We start from the raw sequence: 15,227 nt of genomic DNA, 5'->3' as shown, positions 1-15,227 counted from the left end.
TCCCACCACATAACTTCACGATTCAAAAGAAAGTTTAAGACAAATGTTTTTAGTTTTGCTCCTCAAAGGAGAACAGACCATGTTGTGTGCTGCAGGTTACCTTAAATGGCTTCATACTTTACGCAAAGTGGTTTTCTGTAATTAAGACTGCTAATCTTACAAACCTTTTACTTCAGAGGGCAGGGGATGGGACGAGTTGTTCAAACTTATTATGAAATTTCTGTACGGTTATATTTGGCATCAAATGAATTGATGTTTACAAAAATCATCCTGGAATGATGTTTTTTTTTTTCACTGTACATTTATTTTAGCAGAGAGCTACACAGCTAATAAACAGAACAGAAGACATGAATACTAAAAAGTACTGAGATCATCAAATTTGAATATGTAGAGAAAACAAGCAGTTTGGAAAGACTGAAAAATATTTAAAGAAACATTTAAAATCAAAAGTAGAAAGAAAAATAAGAGGTAGAGAGGAAAAAAAATGTAGTCTATTCACATATTTGTAATTACTCAAGACACGACCGAGCTCGTGTGGTCTCCCCCTGCTCGTAATGTCCGCTACAGAACCACTCCACGGTCTGTGCCCCTCCCCAGCTTCACCAGTAGAAAGTTTTCGTGAGGAAACTGGCCGCGGCGTTGAGCCAGCTCCCGTTGCTATCCTCCTTGGCTGCAGTGCGGGAGATGGCTCGGTCGACCTCCCTCTGTGGGCTCTCCTCATCCTCCGGGAGGTAATCTGGAAGGGCCGAGTTCTGCTGAACCGGCACTCCAGACGAGCTCAGAGGAACATAAACCTGAGCAGAAAAAAAAAAGTAAAACGAACAAAATGCTGAGTGTGAACTTGTGCTTACACCTTCATTTTTTAAACCAGTAGAGTCTTAAAAATAAAAGGGTAATTCACCTCTTCTCCTGCCTCATTTTTCACCACCTGCTGAGCTGACAGCACCTTAGTGGCAGCGATGGCTGTGCCCAGACTCTGTAAAACAGGTTTGTGCACGTTGGTTAAATGAGACAAACTATTTCATTAAAGCCAATTTGTTTTTTCTCATGAATCCAAGTTAGCCGGAATAACTGATAAAAGCGTCACCTCAGTGGGGAGGTCTGAGCGGATGCGGACAGTACATCTTTTAGAGGCCATTTGAAAAGTAAAGCTTATCACTCCTTTGACTCTCAGGAGAGCATCTTCACACAAGCTTCGCTGGTGCTTGAAAACAGAAAGAGGGCACACGTGTTAACTTCAAATAATTATCTGAATAGCTTTTATGTATTGAGCTTACGTGTCAGCTGGCTTACAATGCTGTCCAGCCCCTGGATGTGCAACGTGACAGACTTGGCCTTCTTGTTGGAGGAATTGATGAAGAACTGAGACTTCTTTCTTCTCTGACTCGCTGGTGTGCGGGGTGCAGGATTATTGGGTGAAATCAGAATGCCGTAAACCTCTTTAGCCAAGGCTGTGATGTCATCAGACAAGCCCCCTCTGCATGGAGACATTTAGCATTTTCTTTAACCACAATATGCATGTTAATATATCTTTAAAACAGCGCGAGTCAACACAATATTCAATGTTTCATTCATAATTGTTAAAAGAAAAACTTTTGTTTAAAAACAGACTGAAAACGAATGAATAAGCAGGCAAAATCCACAGAAAAATACTTTAAAATACCTAACGTCTGGGGGAGTAAAATCAAATAAGCACTTACAAAAATTACAATTGTAGGGATGTTGACATGTCGTCAGCAGCTGCTGCCATTTTCTTCCCAAACTGCTGTGACCAGATTTTGCAAGGCTGCTCGGTGTGTTTGCTTGTAATTTCCTCCTGTTTCATTATTTCTAAGAATTTCAACAAATCAGGCTGCCGTCAGGTAGTTAGCTACAGCCTCGTCTTCAAGTTTTTACTTTTTGTTGATGTGTTTTGAAGGGACAGTTTTTTGAAAAGACGATCAAAGTAAATCACCCGAGTTTTTCTAGTGACCCCTTAAAGAGATAAGCTGCCATGAAGAACATTATTTTATCTGCCCTTCTTCCAAATTTGATAATGATTTGAAACTTCGAACTGTGTTTTTTTTTATCCGGAACAGCGCTTGTTGCAAAGTGTTTTGACGACGCTCGTCTTCGTCACCTGACACATTTAACACGCTGGCTTTGTTTACAAAAACAGATGGTTTTTAAATTGTTTTAATTTCCTTACTTTCTAAGAAACATTAAGTTGATTTGATGCTACAGTTTGCCTTGTAATGTTATTTTATACCTTTTCTGCTACTTTTGAATTGGCTATTATTAAGTTTTATTAGTTTTTTAGGATACAAGACGCTTCCTACAAAACCAGAATGGGAATCTTTTCCTAAAATTTCATGGCGATATCTTGAACACTGAGCAAGTTACGGGAAAAATTAGAAAACAGCAGGTGAAATGGTCACATTGGTTCTGCTGTGAACTGCAGCAAGAAAACATGAGCTGATTTCAACTAAACAAACATCAATAACGCCCCTCATACTTCAGATAATCACATGATTTTGTGTTATTTTGTATGGTTTGAAATGTTTTTTTGGAATCCGCTGTCAGATTTAATATTTGTGTAGGATTAAAAATTTATCCACATCCCTAACAATCGTTTTCTTAAAAAGTAAAATAGAGGAAAGGGGTGACTTAAAACTGTTACACAGAACTGCAATTTTTAAAGCAACCACAGCAAATATTCTAACCTTTGAAATAGATTCTCCAAGCTCACCATCATACCCAGTTCATTCTTCATAGTGGGGATGTTGGGAGGCAACTCAGCCAAATAACGCAGGGTCTGAAGGCAGGACAAAAGGAGAAAGGTTCTCGTTTGTTATTCAGGAAAACAGAGCAAACAAGATCTATTATGTTCTAAATCAAACTGCTTTTGCAACATATTGCGCCATGACTGTACCTGCAGAGTTGCAAATAGTACTTCTGGATCCTTGTGGTCCAGGAAAAGAACCAGCCCGGGGAGACAGCCCTGGTCCTGGACGATCACCTGTCGGTTCTGCGGCTCAGAGGCCAAATCCCGCAGCTGACACACCACCGACAGAGCATCCATCATCCTCGGAAATGGACCTGAAACTGAAAGATGTATGTTTCCACACCGATGGACCAAATATTGGAACACTTAAATGTGAAGAAGGCACAAAGTAAGACGGCGTTGCAATTAATTATAAATGTTCAGCACTCAAATCAACAACAAATACTGTTAATAAAGGATTGGCCTGTCAACCTGTTTGCGTTGAGGATAGCTGCTAGCTAACAAAGCTAACATCCTACGACGCGTTCAGAAGCGACACGGTTTCACGTTTTGATGTAATATCCAGCTGCATTGTTTATACTACAAACAAAAATACTTTAACAATACCGATTTAAATCCCTTTCAGTGAAATAGAGGAAACCACATTCAATAATCGTGACATATTTTCTTACCGAGAAGTAGCTCCTCGTGCACAAAAATACAAATTTGGTGCTTTTTTTCCTTCTGTCACGTCATTGGTCGTCTAGCCGCTGACATCACTTTCATATTAGCGTCTGTCATTGGCTGTTCATTCTACCTTCTGTTTCCGCAGCCAATCAGAAAAGGTTTTGCTGCTGCAGCTTTATTTGACTTTACGGATCTGCAGCGCGAGCGCACGCGGAAAGAGGCTAACTAAAAAAAAAAAAAAAAACCTTACACATCGCTGAACGTCCGTTTTTCATTTCCTGACAAAGAAATTGGAAAACGCGTAGTTGATGATACACATCTACTTTAAGAGTAGACGACGGTAAGTGCGTGTTATTTTTTTAATTATTAATTTTGACTGTCGCGTGAGGTTAGTTTTGATGATCCCTGCAGCTTCTCGCTGCGGTATCCGCATTGCTCAAACAAGGTTGTTGTTGTTGTTTTAACTAAAAGTTCACTTTTGACTCTCACGCCTGAAAAATATAGAGGATTTTTATAACCAAAATCAATAACCTGGACGGAGAAACATGTTTAAGTCACTCCCAGGTCTCTGTATATTCAGCCACCACCAGGTGATAATAATACTGATGTCTTCATCATAAACTGACTCTTAGGGGTTTTGCAGTTTTATTCAATAATGAAGTATTATTGTTAGTAATTAATATATTATAGAATAAACAATTAGTATGCAGGAGCAGACACTTGGAGTTAGTTGGTAAATTATTTCTGCAAAAGAGGGTTTATGTCAGTCACAAGAAAAATAAAGTAATGCTATAAAAGTAAAAGAAAACATGCATATTTAGACACTATCACAGAAGTTAACTATAAAACATACTTTAATGAATACTCAAGAGTTTTGTAACATGTATTCATCACTGTCAGTAATAAAAACAATCATCTCTGTTCTGGATTTTAACATCATTGTAACCAAGTGTTATTTTTTTTATTGCTTCAGGTGTAAAGTATGTGACTTCTGCATGTTTTGGCCTCTCATCAAGTCAGTCAGCAGGAAGAGAAGCTTTACAGTCGTCAGCTCGTGAAGAGAAGAAGTCCGTGAGATGTCTTTAGCAGAGGATGTTCTGGATGTGCTGCGCATAGTGCTGGAATATTTTGGTGTGCATCCAGACATGGTAACTGCACTGAAGCGCACGTCTGTTACGGAGAGCAAATTATTTCTTTAATCTGCATAGGCCTGTCGCGATAGTCAATAAATCAATTAATTGCACAATAAGTTATTTTGAGGTCGGTAAAAAAAAATGAGGACGATAAGTTTCCTTTTCCTGCTTGTTTGTTTACTTCGTCTCCCTCTCTGTGCTCCTCTGCAGAGGAGCTCAGCTGACTCCTCCCCTCCTGTTTTCTTAGTGTCGGAAGGAGTGAACTCTCGCGTTAGCGTGAGAGCTCGTAGCAATAACAAACTAAAGAAACGTTTCAAAGCAGAACGCAGCTGCTGCAGTGTTGGAGCACTACAGCCTGAATTTCGCTGCAGGGAGACACAGAGAGAGGGGGAAAGGGGTGGGGGCTGAAACTCCCCCAGACCCGCGACAAACTCGTCAACACTTTACCTGTAGCTCCCAAAAATAACAGGAAACTTAAACGCACCATCTGTGTTTTAACAGAACACCCAAAAAACCTGTAGCTGTCCCAACAACTCATGAGGAAAACTCTGAACTGTCTGATTTCCTCCCCGCAGCGCTCTGACTGTCCCCTCCTCACACACACACACATAGACACGTTCGTTCTTCTATCCTCATGGGGACTTTGCATTGACTTTCATTCATTTACCAGTATTTTCTATTACCATTTGACCCTAAACCTAGCCTACACTTTACATGGGATGTGAACTGGGCTTATGTCCCCATAAGAAACAGTGGGTCCTCACCAGGCTGTGTAGTTTGCTTCATCTCTAAAGAGATGCTGCTCTTTAATATTGTTTATTTACTGTCCTAGTTGTGTGTGGTGTTTAATTTACATTTTGTTGTTCTTTGTTTTATTTTTTTTTTATTCAAGTGCATTTTTTGTTAGAGAACTGAGAGTCCACTTTGTTAAACATTCTTTAAAAATTAAAGTTTATTGATTTATTACACTTACATATTACGCTTTTATAATTATTAGTTGTAAAACGGTCACCAGGCAATATTATCGTTTATCGCAATAATTTGTGAGACAATTAATCGCCCAGCTAAATTTGTTATCGTGACAGGCCTAAATCTGCAATGGAAAAGTGTTTTATGGCTGTTTTATGAATGCCAAAAAAATGTATTCCTTCGCTCTTTAACAGTGACCAAAGTGAAAAAGGGTTATATAATGTTGTTTTGTACGTTTCATTTTGCCTGTAGCTGGTGCCCGTGTGGGACAGTCCTCTTTGCGGTTCGTATCGCAGCGTCGTGCGGATGATCGGGTCCAGTCTCCCACTGACACCAACTCCACGTGTTCACTTTCAGGTACTGTCACACATTTGTGGATGCCTTTTTTTTGTATATAAAAGCAAGAAGTGTTATGTTGACAATGAAGAAAACTTTTAACATGACTAACCTAAGAACATGCAGTGTTTTGTATGTTCAAAAAGGAAGAAGTATAAACTTGTTTAATCCTACCCCTTATCTATAATATTTCATACACAAAGTGTAATATCTTCATTATTAGTATTAGTAGGGTGTTAATAATTAGGGGTGTAAGAAAATATCGATACACTGAAATATCGCGATATTTCATTTCCCGATACTGTATCGATATTCTAAAGCCCTGTATCGATTTTTTTATTAAGGTTTAAAATGTCAACTTTCCTGCCAGCCGTTCATTTTAATGTTGTAGTTCAGCCTCTGACCACTAGTTGGCAGCAGTGAGCCAGCCATTTGGCTCCTCTACCCCTTGAGCGCCAGAGTGTAAGGGTAGCATTAGCATTGTAAGTAAACATTAGCTTTTCTTTTCTTTTTTTTTCAGTAAGAGGTTTTTATTTAATAGAATATTTGGACAAAAAAATCGCAGTATATCACAATATATTGCCTTGCTTACAGTATCGCAATATATCGGGATATATCGTATCGTGACCCCTCTGTTATGATATGTATTGTATCGCCAAATTCTTGCCAATACACAGCCCTATTAATAATATCTAGAAATCAACAGTATTCACAACCCCAAGCCCATTTGCCAATAGATTTTGTGCACATCCACGAAGTAGAAATGCAACATTTTTTCCAGTTGAGCTTGTATTAAATCAGTCATGTGTTAAGTTAGGTAACATAATCAGTGGATAATGTAAAAAATATATATATATTATGTCTGTATTTCAGTTTCTAATTTTTGTGTTCATGTCTTTTGCCCTCAGATCCCTCTGGTTACTCATGGGCAACATGGACAGGTTGACGTCTCAGACGGGACACCAGCAGTCCCCTCGTTCGCTGACGTTCAGTGGGTGTTTCACGACCAGGGGGAGAGTTTTGCCCGGACCAGGTAAAATCACAAATCAGTACAGAGAAAATACCAACAAAATGTTTTTTTTTTTTTAAGTTAAGGAACTCCTTTAAAAAGATAAATCGGTGGTGATTCATGAAAAACTGATGTTGTGGATTTTTAGGTAAGGTTTACACCTAAATGACAATATATTAAGCAGTCAGCATATGTAGCAGGAGAATTACCTTTTTTAAATTAAGTTTAAATTGATCTTTTATTTGTGTTATTACCTGTAAGTCAGAGTGATAATCCAGACTGATTAGGGTGGCACAATGAAATCAAAACCCAGTTATTTTGATGTTTTTTCTATTCCTTTAGAGAATTTTGCTTCACATCAGCAAAACGTCTTTAGAAGTCCTAATATTTAATTTAAAAAATAAACTTTGTACAAGTTTTTTTTTAAATATCAAATCACAGCTACGACTGATATTTCTGTTTGCGATCATTGTGTTAATGGGCCTCATGCAAGAACATGTTCGTATTCTTATCCTAAATTTCTCTTACTTTTGTTCGTACGAAGGGTTCGTACGAACATGTCACGTCAGATTCAACAAACTCTTCTATCTTCAGGAAAAGGGTGTAAATGAGCTGCGTAAATTCCACCTGTTCGTATCCAGCTGCTCGTGCACGAGGAGAGGTTATTTACATAACTACCACCCCAAAAACACCATATAAGGCTAAGTTTCCTGCCCCACATACCAGGAAGTGTCCATTCATAAATGACATCGCAAAGTAAAAAAGAAGAACTTTACGAGTTCAGAGATTGAAGTCCTGCTCTCCGAGATCGAGAAAAGAAAATCTGCTCTCTTTAGCAGAGTCATGTGGAAATAAAGGAGCTGCTTGAAGGAATGAAATGTGCTGTTAATGTCGTGTCTCCTGGGTCGTTACAGACACAGAAATAAAAATATAAATCATATTCATCTCTCTCTAGTCCTGCTCCGGTTTTTCTTTGGTCAAATATTTTTAATTTAAGTGTAAACACCTGTGTTACTGTGTTTACATTTATTCAGAAGAAGGGTGGTTGCGCACCCTGGCCATCTCCCCCAAGTGACAGGTGCGGTTCTGAAAAGACGCATTTTAGCATTTTAAAACGTCTCCAAACTTCAATTAATGCATAATTTAAGTTGTTTTTTTAGTTTGAGATCTTCATATTAATATTGTAGTTGTTATACAACAGCATTAAAAGACAATTTAACTTAATCTAATCAATTTATATCGTTAAAATCTAATTCCATTTCAAACAGAATAACCTACTGTCAACATAAGAATGGAGTGTGATTTATTTTCACCTTGAAATATTTTCTAAATAACGAAATATAAAGTTATTATGGAGGAAAATCTGTCTGGATAACAGCAGACTGACTGCTCATAAAATATACGACAGGTCTGGACCACTCGTGAATTTTGTTCGTATCTGAAAAAAATCTTAGAATACGAAAACATTGGTGAATGCCACAAATTCTCCTAAATCACTCGTACGCACAATTTAAGAACAAATCTGTGCGTACGAACGGTTCCTGCATGAGGCCCATTGTGTTCCTGTTGTTTACATTGATAACCTAAATAAAATGAATAAAAAAATAGAGAAAATTCCTGACATCTGTGAATAAAGCTTTTTTTTTGTATGTAACTGTATGATTGCTGTGTTGGCTCAACAGGAACCATTTGCCTCCAAAGAAGACACAAGATCTGATCAGATACCCGCGACCGACGCAGAGTCAGGCTCAGAGAGGAGGAACCGCCGTGAGACAAAAAATGAATCCTGAAGCTCTGAAAAGGATCTCGGAGCTGGAGAGCGAACTGCTCAAACTCCGAGCTCAGATCGCCATGATCGTTACTGCTGCTCCGTCCTCAGGTACGACTGTTTTTAACAAAACAAACCTGTTGCCCTGAGAGGTAAAAGAAGGGGTCTAAACGTTGAACCTTTTTATTGTGTTTTAGGTCTGACGGAGTCCCAGAATCCTCCAGGTTCCCCTTTGATGTCTCATCCGCCAGTTCCGACTCTCACCTCCACGCCTCGCTGTGCTCCTCCCCCTCCCCCTCCTCCTCCTCCTCCCTGCACAAACTCCTCCACCGAGAACTCGTCTGTGTTAGAGCTGATCAGGCAACGTCAGAACAAGGAAACTGGTTCAGATCAGCTGCAGCCTCAGCAGTCACAGCTGAACAGAGCAGCAAACAATAAACAGATTCCTTCAATGCTGGACGTTCTGAAGGAATTAAATCAAGTGAAACTGCGCTCAGTACAAAGGTAGGAATTTAAAACGGTAAGATGTTCTTTATTTTAATACTTTTCCATTTAAGAATTGTTTTTTTATGTTTTTGTTGGTGCGCAGATCACCTGGAGGCACAGTCGTACGGAGACGCAGCAAGGGAGGCGCGGCGCTGCTCAGCGACCCGGCGGCTCTCATTGCTGAAGCATTAAAGAGAAAGTTCGCCCAGAATCGTCACAACAACTCCTCAGACAAGGAGAATTCCGCTGAACTCTCTCCGTTCGGAAGTCCAGAAACACCTCAGGTTGGTCTCCAGCAGCACCACATGAACGTCGTTTTCATCGGTCTGCAGAAATACAAACCGGATTCTTCTCTTCCAGGTTTCTCTCCACAAGAGACGCAGTCTGGGGCGCCGACATTTTTAACCTGTGGAAAACGGCAGCTTGATTAAGTCACAAATGACCAGCAACTTCAACAGTTATTGCCTTTTAACAAACCTCTGCAGCAACTACTGGTTTACATTTTATTTTTGCTTTTAAGTTGTTTTGGTTATTGTACTTGTTTGTCAGAGTCCTTGTTTCTGTTTATCTGTTTGTTGGAATTGTGTGAATGTGACCTTGTTTAAGCAGGTACTGTAACACGGTTTTGTCTTGTTCATGGGAGTATTATTGTTTAAAGTTATGTTTGTGCAGACCAGCTTTTAAGGGGAGAAATGTGATTGTTTTTACACTGTTTCTGCCTGCTTTTAATATTTTTAAAATCGATCTATGAGGTTTTACGTTTGAACTCAGCCAGGTGGAAGATATGATGGTAAGATCTGAGATTTGTGACTTGATTCTATGCAATTGTAGAAGTTGTTTTTATTTCATTAAAATTCAAGTGCCATATTTGGCTATTCTGTATTTGTTCAGATATATGCAGAGGAAAGGAAAATCAGACTTCATTATGTTGTTTTTGTGCAATTTTCCCCCTCGAGGCTGTTTTACGTCAAATGAGGAGAGCTGTGACAAAGTTTAAACACAAAACTGGTTAGAAGATTTAGATGTTAATTTAGAAACTTATATGCAATGGTGACAACTAACACGTCAAAATAGCTGTTTTGTATGATCACAATCTGGGTTTAGTTCACGACAAATTGTTCCGTACCCTACCACTAGAGGGAGCCAAAGTACTAGTATTTGTGCTCCCAGTACTACTCAAGTTACAGAAAAAAAAACCTGGAACATATTTTAATATTTTGTTCTGAGTATCTGTCCAGCATATGGGTAAAGCTTTATCAGGAATCAAAGAAATCCTGATGCATTTATACTTTTTTGACTGTTTTGCCACATTAGTTATACTTTCACCTTCAGCACCACCAGTGACCAGTAGTCTGAGCATCTCAGTAATCCAGGTAGAAAAAAAATAAACAAATTATTAAGTAGGTCCTCAGGATGGGTTCTCCTTTAATGAAACATCTCGTCTTCATGAGACTCTTCTTCAGTCTGAGGGGTTTCAGGTGAACTCAGCCAGCATTGTCTCCACATGGTGGACAAAACCCATCCAGAGTACCAGTGACAGAGTGACCAGTATTATGATGCTGTGAAAGAACACACCCACAAAGCAGGAGGTCAGAATGAAACTATGGGTTTAAAAATAGGATTTAACATAAGAACACACTTTATTTTAAGCAGTAATATCTTTTTGTTTACATATTTTGTGATCAAACTGGCTGAAGTATTGTTTCTTACTAAATTTAAATATTTATCTTGTTATAAAATGTCAAACAACAATAGAGAAATATTCTTAAAATTACCTAGCCTTCACACTACAAGTAGGCTACATGATCACAGTAGTAATCTCAATACAAACCATGATGTTTTCCTAAATCTCAAACAACCAATAATATTAAAATGAGTGACAATACCGCTCCCTGATTGGTTCACTCCAGATAAAGTCCCGCCCCTTTGATGCTACAACCGGCCCCTCCCCTCTCCGCTCTCTGCGGTGCGGCTCCTCAAATACACACAGAGAGCACGCGGACTGGCGCAGCGAGGGTGTGGAAGACCAGCCTGTAACCTTTATCAAAACAGCCTACTTTTTACCCGCACGAGACGCGGGAGGAGGAGGATGAAACTGTTTTAAAACAGGTGTCAGCCAGAGTGACAGTCACCTCTTCGTCCTGCCGCATGCGGTGAACTCCTGCGTTTGTCTCGTCCTGACATGAAAACACGCCGCACGCGGCAGATTCCATCACCTGTTCTATCTGCGAGCAGCAGCGATGGTTAAATGTCCTGTTTAATGGTCGAGGTATGTGGACTGAATTAACAGCTGGGTCGGCTGCGAGCCTCTAATATACTCTTAAATGTTTTTCGATAGACTCAGAGACCTAAACATGTTGAACTAACGATGCGTGAAGAGTTGTTAGAGCTAAAATAGGACTTTATTTCTGAGCGTATCGTTGTTTATCTGCTTGCATCTCCTTTGTAACTGCGGATAATATGCAAACATGTTCAGAATATAATAAGTTCACAATGACTTCTTTGTGAGAATATTTTGTTTTCTGTTAGGCCTGGTTTATTATTGCCACGGGTCACGTCGGTGTTATTGACAGATTTACAGCAGTCCACCTGCAGCCTGGACGCTGCAGAAAAACACTCAGCAGGGCGGAGATGTTGACTGAAAGTAGTTCAGGTTTTGCTTTTTGCGTTTGACTCAATATATGTCACAGGTGATGCAGTAAGAATGAGATTGTATATATTTGTAAACACATTAGAGACTTGTTTAAAAAGCAGCCTTATTAACAGGGCTTTTTAGCCTTTTTAATAATCAGGGGTGTCACCCAAGAGGGGGGCTAGTGGGGGCAATGCTCACTCTCACAAAAATAACTTGTTTTGTGCACGTTTTTTAATTTCCACCAAATATTTAGAATAAGTAGAGATGCAAATATAAACACAAACGTTGTTTTAGAGCAAGAAGTTAAAAATACAAATTTACGTTTTCATTCAAATTAAACCTAAAAATTTAAAATCTACAGTTTGTCTAAAACCAATGTCCCCAGCTTTAAGCTCAGGGTCTCAGTTATATGCATAAAATGGTTTTATAAATATAAACTAAGGACAGGACAAGATTCGATAAGTTAAATAGTGACTGCTTTTCTCGGTAATAGAAACAAAGTAGACCTATAGGGCTGCCACGATTAGTCGATTAGTCGACGACTAATCGATTATTAAAATAATCGATGACTAATTTAATAATCGATTAATCGTCGTTTTTTTGTTCTATACTTTGTTTTTCTCTCCAAACTGCTTTGACACCTTCCACTGCCACATCTGCCTTTCTGTCCTTGACACACATGCACAGTAGTGGTAACTGGGGTAGGCCGTGGACGTCACAAGACATTATACAGACAGGCTCTGGTATCATGGCTACCTGACAACGGAGCTCAAAGTGTGGGATCATTTTAAGAAAATGAAGAGAAACCTGTGCAATATCTGCAGAGCAGAACTTACCTTCCATAGCAATTATTTTTAGTTAGCATATAGCTAAAATCTAACSATGGTTATATAATAGCAGCTGCATTCTGGCGCGATAAGCTGTAAGTTTTATATTCAATTAACGTATGATCCGATTAGTCGACTAATCGAAAAAATAATCGGTGATTAATCGATTATTAAAAATAATCGTTTGTGGCAGCCCTAGTGTATAGTTGTTTCTCTAACTCATGTTTTGCTATGTTAGTTAAATAACTTTTTTATATTATGAAACAAAAGCAAATCTCCTAAAATTCTGTTCTAGCTTTTGGTTTTGATGTCCCAACTCAGAATTTTTAGTGGCCCCCCACAGCCATCCTATTAAAACATTTCTATTGGCACCACCGATTCTAAAAACTTTTGTTGACAAAGTTAATTTCCAATCTTTCTACATTGATTTTCCTAAGCCCTAACTTGAAACCTGCTAGGATGAGCTGAATGTGATCAGAAATACTGAGGGGGGGCAAAAGTTTGTCCTGTAAACATGCCACAACGATATGGGCTGGAGGAGGGAGCAGCCATTGCCTCTGGGTTTGCCTCCATCCACCCATTTCCTGCCTGCCGGTAAACAATGTGATCTAAATCAAATGCAAACCCTCCTCCTCAGAGTACACGTCTCTTCCTCTGGAGGAGGAAGAACGAACGCTGACAGATAACAGATGATTTGTTGAGGGTTTGAACGGGTCAGAGGGTTTATCTGCTCTCAGACTAAATGTCAACGTGTGGGTCCGTCCTACAACAACACTGCTCACTAGGCAGACACACGTTGAGCCATTACAACTATTATAGCCATTATTAGCTATTATCTAAAGCTGAGCTCAGTTATGAAATGTAACAAGCAGAGTAGTCCTGGGGGCATCAGGAAGGAGATCCAGTTTGATAAATGTGGAACGATCATAAGAAAAACAACAAAAACCTCCAAGCAAAGAGATTGTGTGTAAGATTGCTGTGAGTATTTATACTCGGGGGGGCTTTTTAGTATAGTTTTTCCGGTCTCAAATTTTAGCACAAAAACGTCTTGTGATTCGACAAACGATACAAATGCACCTTTGATAGAGAACGGTTAAAGCCCAGACCTCTGCCCGTGAGGGTGAACTATGCGAACGCTTGTGATTAATGTGCAAATCGCCGGCAGGGTTTTGGCGCTGGGCTGCCTTGACCCAGTTTTTCTTCGGCACGGGCCAAAACACGGACATGTTGCTGCCGGAAGAGCAGATGCCAGTGTCACTCAATGCACCTACTCAGTTCTTGCTCGATTTTTAAGGCAGATTTTTTTTTTTTTTTCAGATTAAACACATTTATTTGGATTATGATTTAGAAACTAACGGAATCCTTTATTATTCCAAATAACAAATTGCATTAAAATGCTGAAAATTGAACCCTGAAATAAGACCGAAGATGAAATAAAACACGTCGAGATCTCGGGGGGGCTTGTGGGAAAAGCTTTGCAGGCGTCCCACTGTTTTTTGCAGTGAGTGTAAAAACGGTTTGTGGCCTCACATATTGACTTTTAGCACAGAATCTATTTGTTAGCAAGGGTCACTGATGTTCTGCGAAAGCTGTTCTTGGCCGTTAAACACTTTTTTTTCCTTCTTTCTTTCCACAGAGATGTGAAGCGGTCACATTTAAATGGTCGGAGCAGAATGTCATATGGGTTCGCATGCTGGGTAAGAGCACTGAGACATACCCACAACACCTGAGTGTAAAAAGTGGGCGATGCACTGCATGTGGTCGTCTACAGTTTGATGTCGTGGCACATTTGTCGAAACATTTGGAAAAAAACGCTTCAGGTTTTCGCTGACGTTGTGCCTGAAGTGACCTCTGTTGAACACGGAGATGTATTCTGTCTCTGTTAGGCCTCATTAAGCAAGAAATCATTTAATCACATTAAAATAAGGTCAATAAATTAAAACGAGGTTGATCATTTTGATTTGCCTGCTTGTTTGTTTTCTTTGTGTCTCCCTCTTTTCTACTCCTTAGCGTAGGGAGGAGTGATCTCTGGTGTCAGGTATTTACCAGTCGCATAACCAGAGTTGTAAAGTAACTAAGTACAAATACTTTGTTGCTGTACTTAAGTAGAATTTTGGGGTATCTGTACTTTACGTGAGTAATTATTTTTCAGTGTACTTTTTACTTTTACTCATTACATTTTTACACAATTATCTGTACTTTCTGCTCACTACATTTTTTTAAAAAGGTAAGAAGCAGAAAGTCGTAACTCCTGTTTTATTCCGAGTTGTTACTTAAAAAAATACTATCCTGATAAATTGTGTCTCCTGGATAGAGTGAATTTAATTGTGGTTGGAAGAGAAGTATAAATACATACCATTCTGACACCCTAGCTTGTACACAACCCATCACAGCTGCACGCCGTTAGAAAAAATATTTCTTTAAGAAGTCACCTCCCGATTAGGGCTGCCACGATTAATCAACGACTAATCGATTATTAAAATAATCGATGACTAATTTAATAATCGATTAATCGTTTTCTTTTTTTTTTTTGTTCTTTGTTTTTCTCTCCAAACTGCTTTGACACCTTCCACTGCCACATCTGCCTTTCTGTCCTTGACACACATGCACAGTAGCGGTAACTGAGGTAGGCCG

The 15,227-nt window shown here is 39.2% G+C and overlaps 3 protein-coding genes across 6 annotated transcripts in view; 2 read left to right on the top strand and 1 right to left on the bottom strand.

The window, feature by feature from the left end:
• Positions 1-281: 281 nt before the first annotated feature.
• On the bottom strand, positions 282-3,515 carry armc1l (armadillo repeat containing 1, like). Of its 3 annotated transcripts, none has more exons than XM_014018919.1 (7): positions 3,436-3,515; positions 2,912-3,084; positions 2,703-2,794; positions 1,294-1,477; positions 1,088-1,204; positions 902-976; positions 282-794 (listed from the first exon to the last, which is right to left on the bottom strand). In XM_014018919.1, exons 2-7 carry the CDS (start codon positions 3,062-3,064, stop codon positions 600-602), a joined length of 816 nt encoding a protein of 271 aa, XP_013874373.1. In that variant the 5' UTR covers positions 3,065-3,084; positions 3,436-3,515; the 3' UTR covers positions 282-599. The 3 variants fall into 3 exon arrangements, with proteins under 3 accessions (XP_013874373.1, XP_013874375.1, XP_013874374.1); XM_014018921.1 differs by having other exon boundaries at positions 2,912-3,078; positions 3,436-3,461; XM_014018920.1 differs by lacking the exon at positions 3,436-3,515 and adding an exon at positions 3,236-3,342.
• A 118-nt stretch (positions 3,516-3,633) lies between these two features.
• Positions 3,634-9,998, top strand: mtfr2 (mitochondrial fission regulator 2). Of its 2 annotated transcripts, none has more exons than XM_014018918.1 (8): positions 3,634-3,770; positions 4,404-4,561; positions 5,785-5,889; positions 6,777-6,901; positions 8,560-8,756; positions 8,843-9,149; positions 9,235-9,415; positions 9,492-9,998. In XM_014018918.1, the coding sequence occupies exons 3-8, from the start codon at positions 5,839-5,841 to the stop codon at positions 9,534-9,536; spliced, it is 906 nt and encodes a 301-aa protein (XP_013874372.1). In that variant the 5' UTR covers positions 3,634-3,770; positions 4,404-4,561; positions 5,785-5,838; the 3' UTR covers positions 9,537-9,998. The 2 variants fall into 2 exon arrangements, with proteins under 2 accessions (XP_013874372.1, XP_013874371.1); XM_014018917.1 differs by having other exon boundaries at positions 4,404-4,578.
• Positions 9,999-11,133: 1,135 nt separating this feature from the next.
• Positions 11,134-15,227, top strand: part of LOC106524892 (cAMP-specific 3',5'-cyclic phosphodiesterase 7B) — a 25,558-nt gene continuing 21,464 nt past the window's right edge. The window contains exons 1-2 of the mRNA XM_014018908.1: positions 11,134-11,400; positions 14,230-14,290. Coding sequence (XP_013874362.1) covers positions 11,380-11,400; positions 14,230-14,290 — 82 coding nt within the window. The 5' untranslated portion in view covers positions 11,134-11,379. The remainder of the gene's footprint in view (positions 11,401-14,229; positions 14,291-15,227) is intronic.

Source organism: Austrofundulus limnaeus, unplaced genomic scaffold, assembly GCF_001266775.1.
Source record: "Austrofundulus limnaeus strain Quisiro unplaced genomic scaffold, Austrofundulus_limnaeus-1.0 Scaffold205, whole genome shotgun sequence".
NCBI lineage: Eukaryota > Metazoa > Chordata > Actinopteri > Cyprinodontiformes > Rivulidae > Austrofundulus > Austrofundulus limnaeus.
Note: the sequence above shows the minus strand (reverse complement) of the source record. Positions and strands in the feature narration are given on the sequence as shown.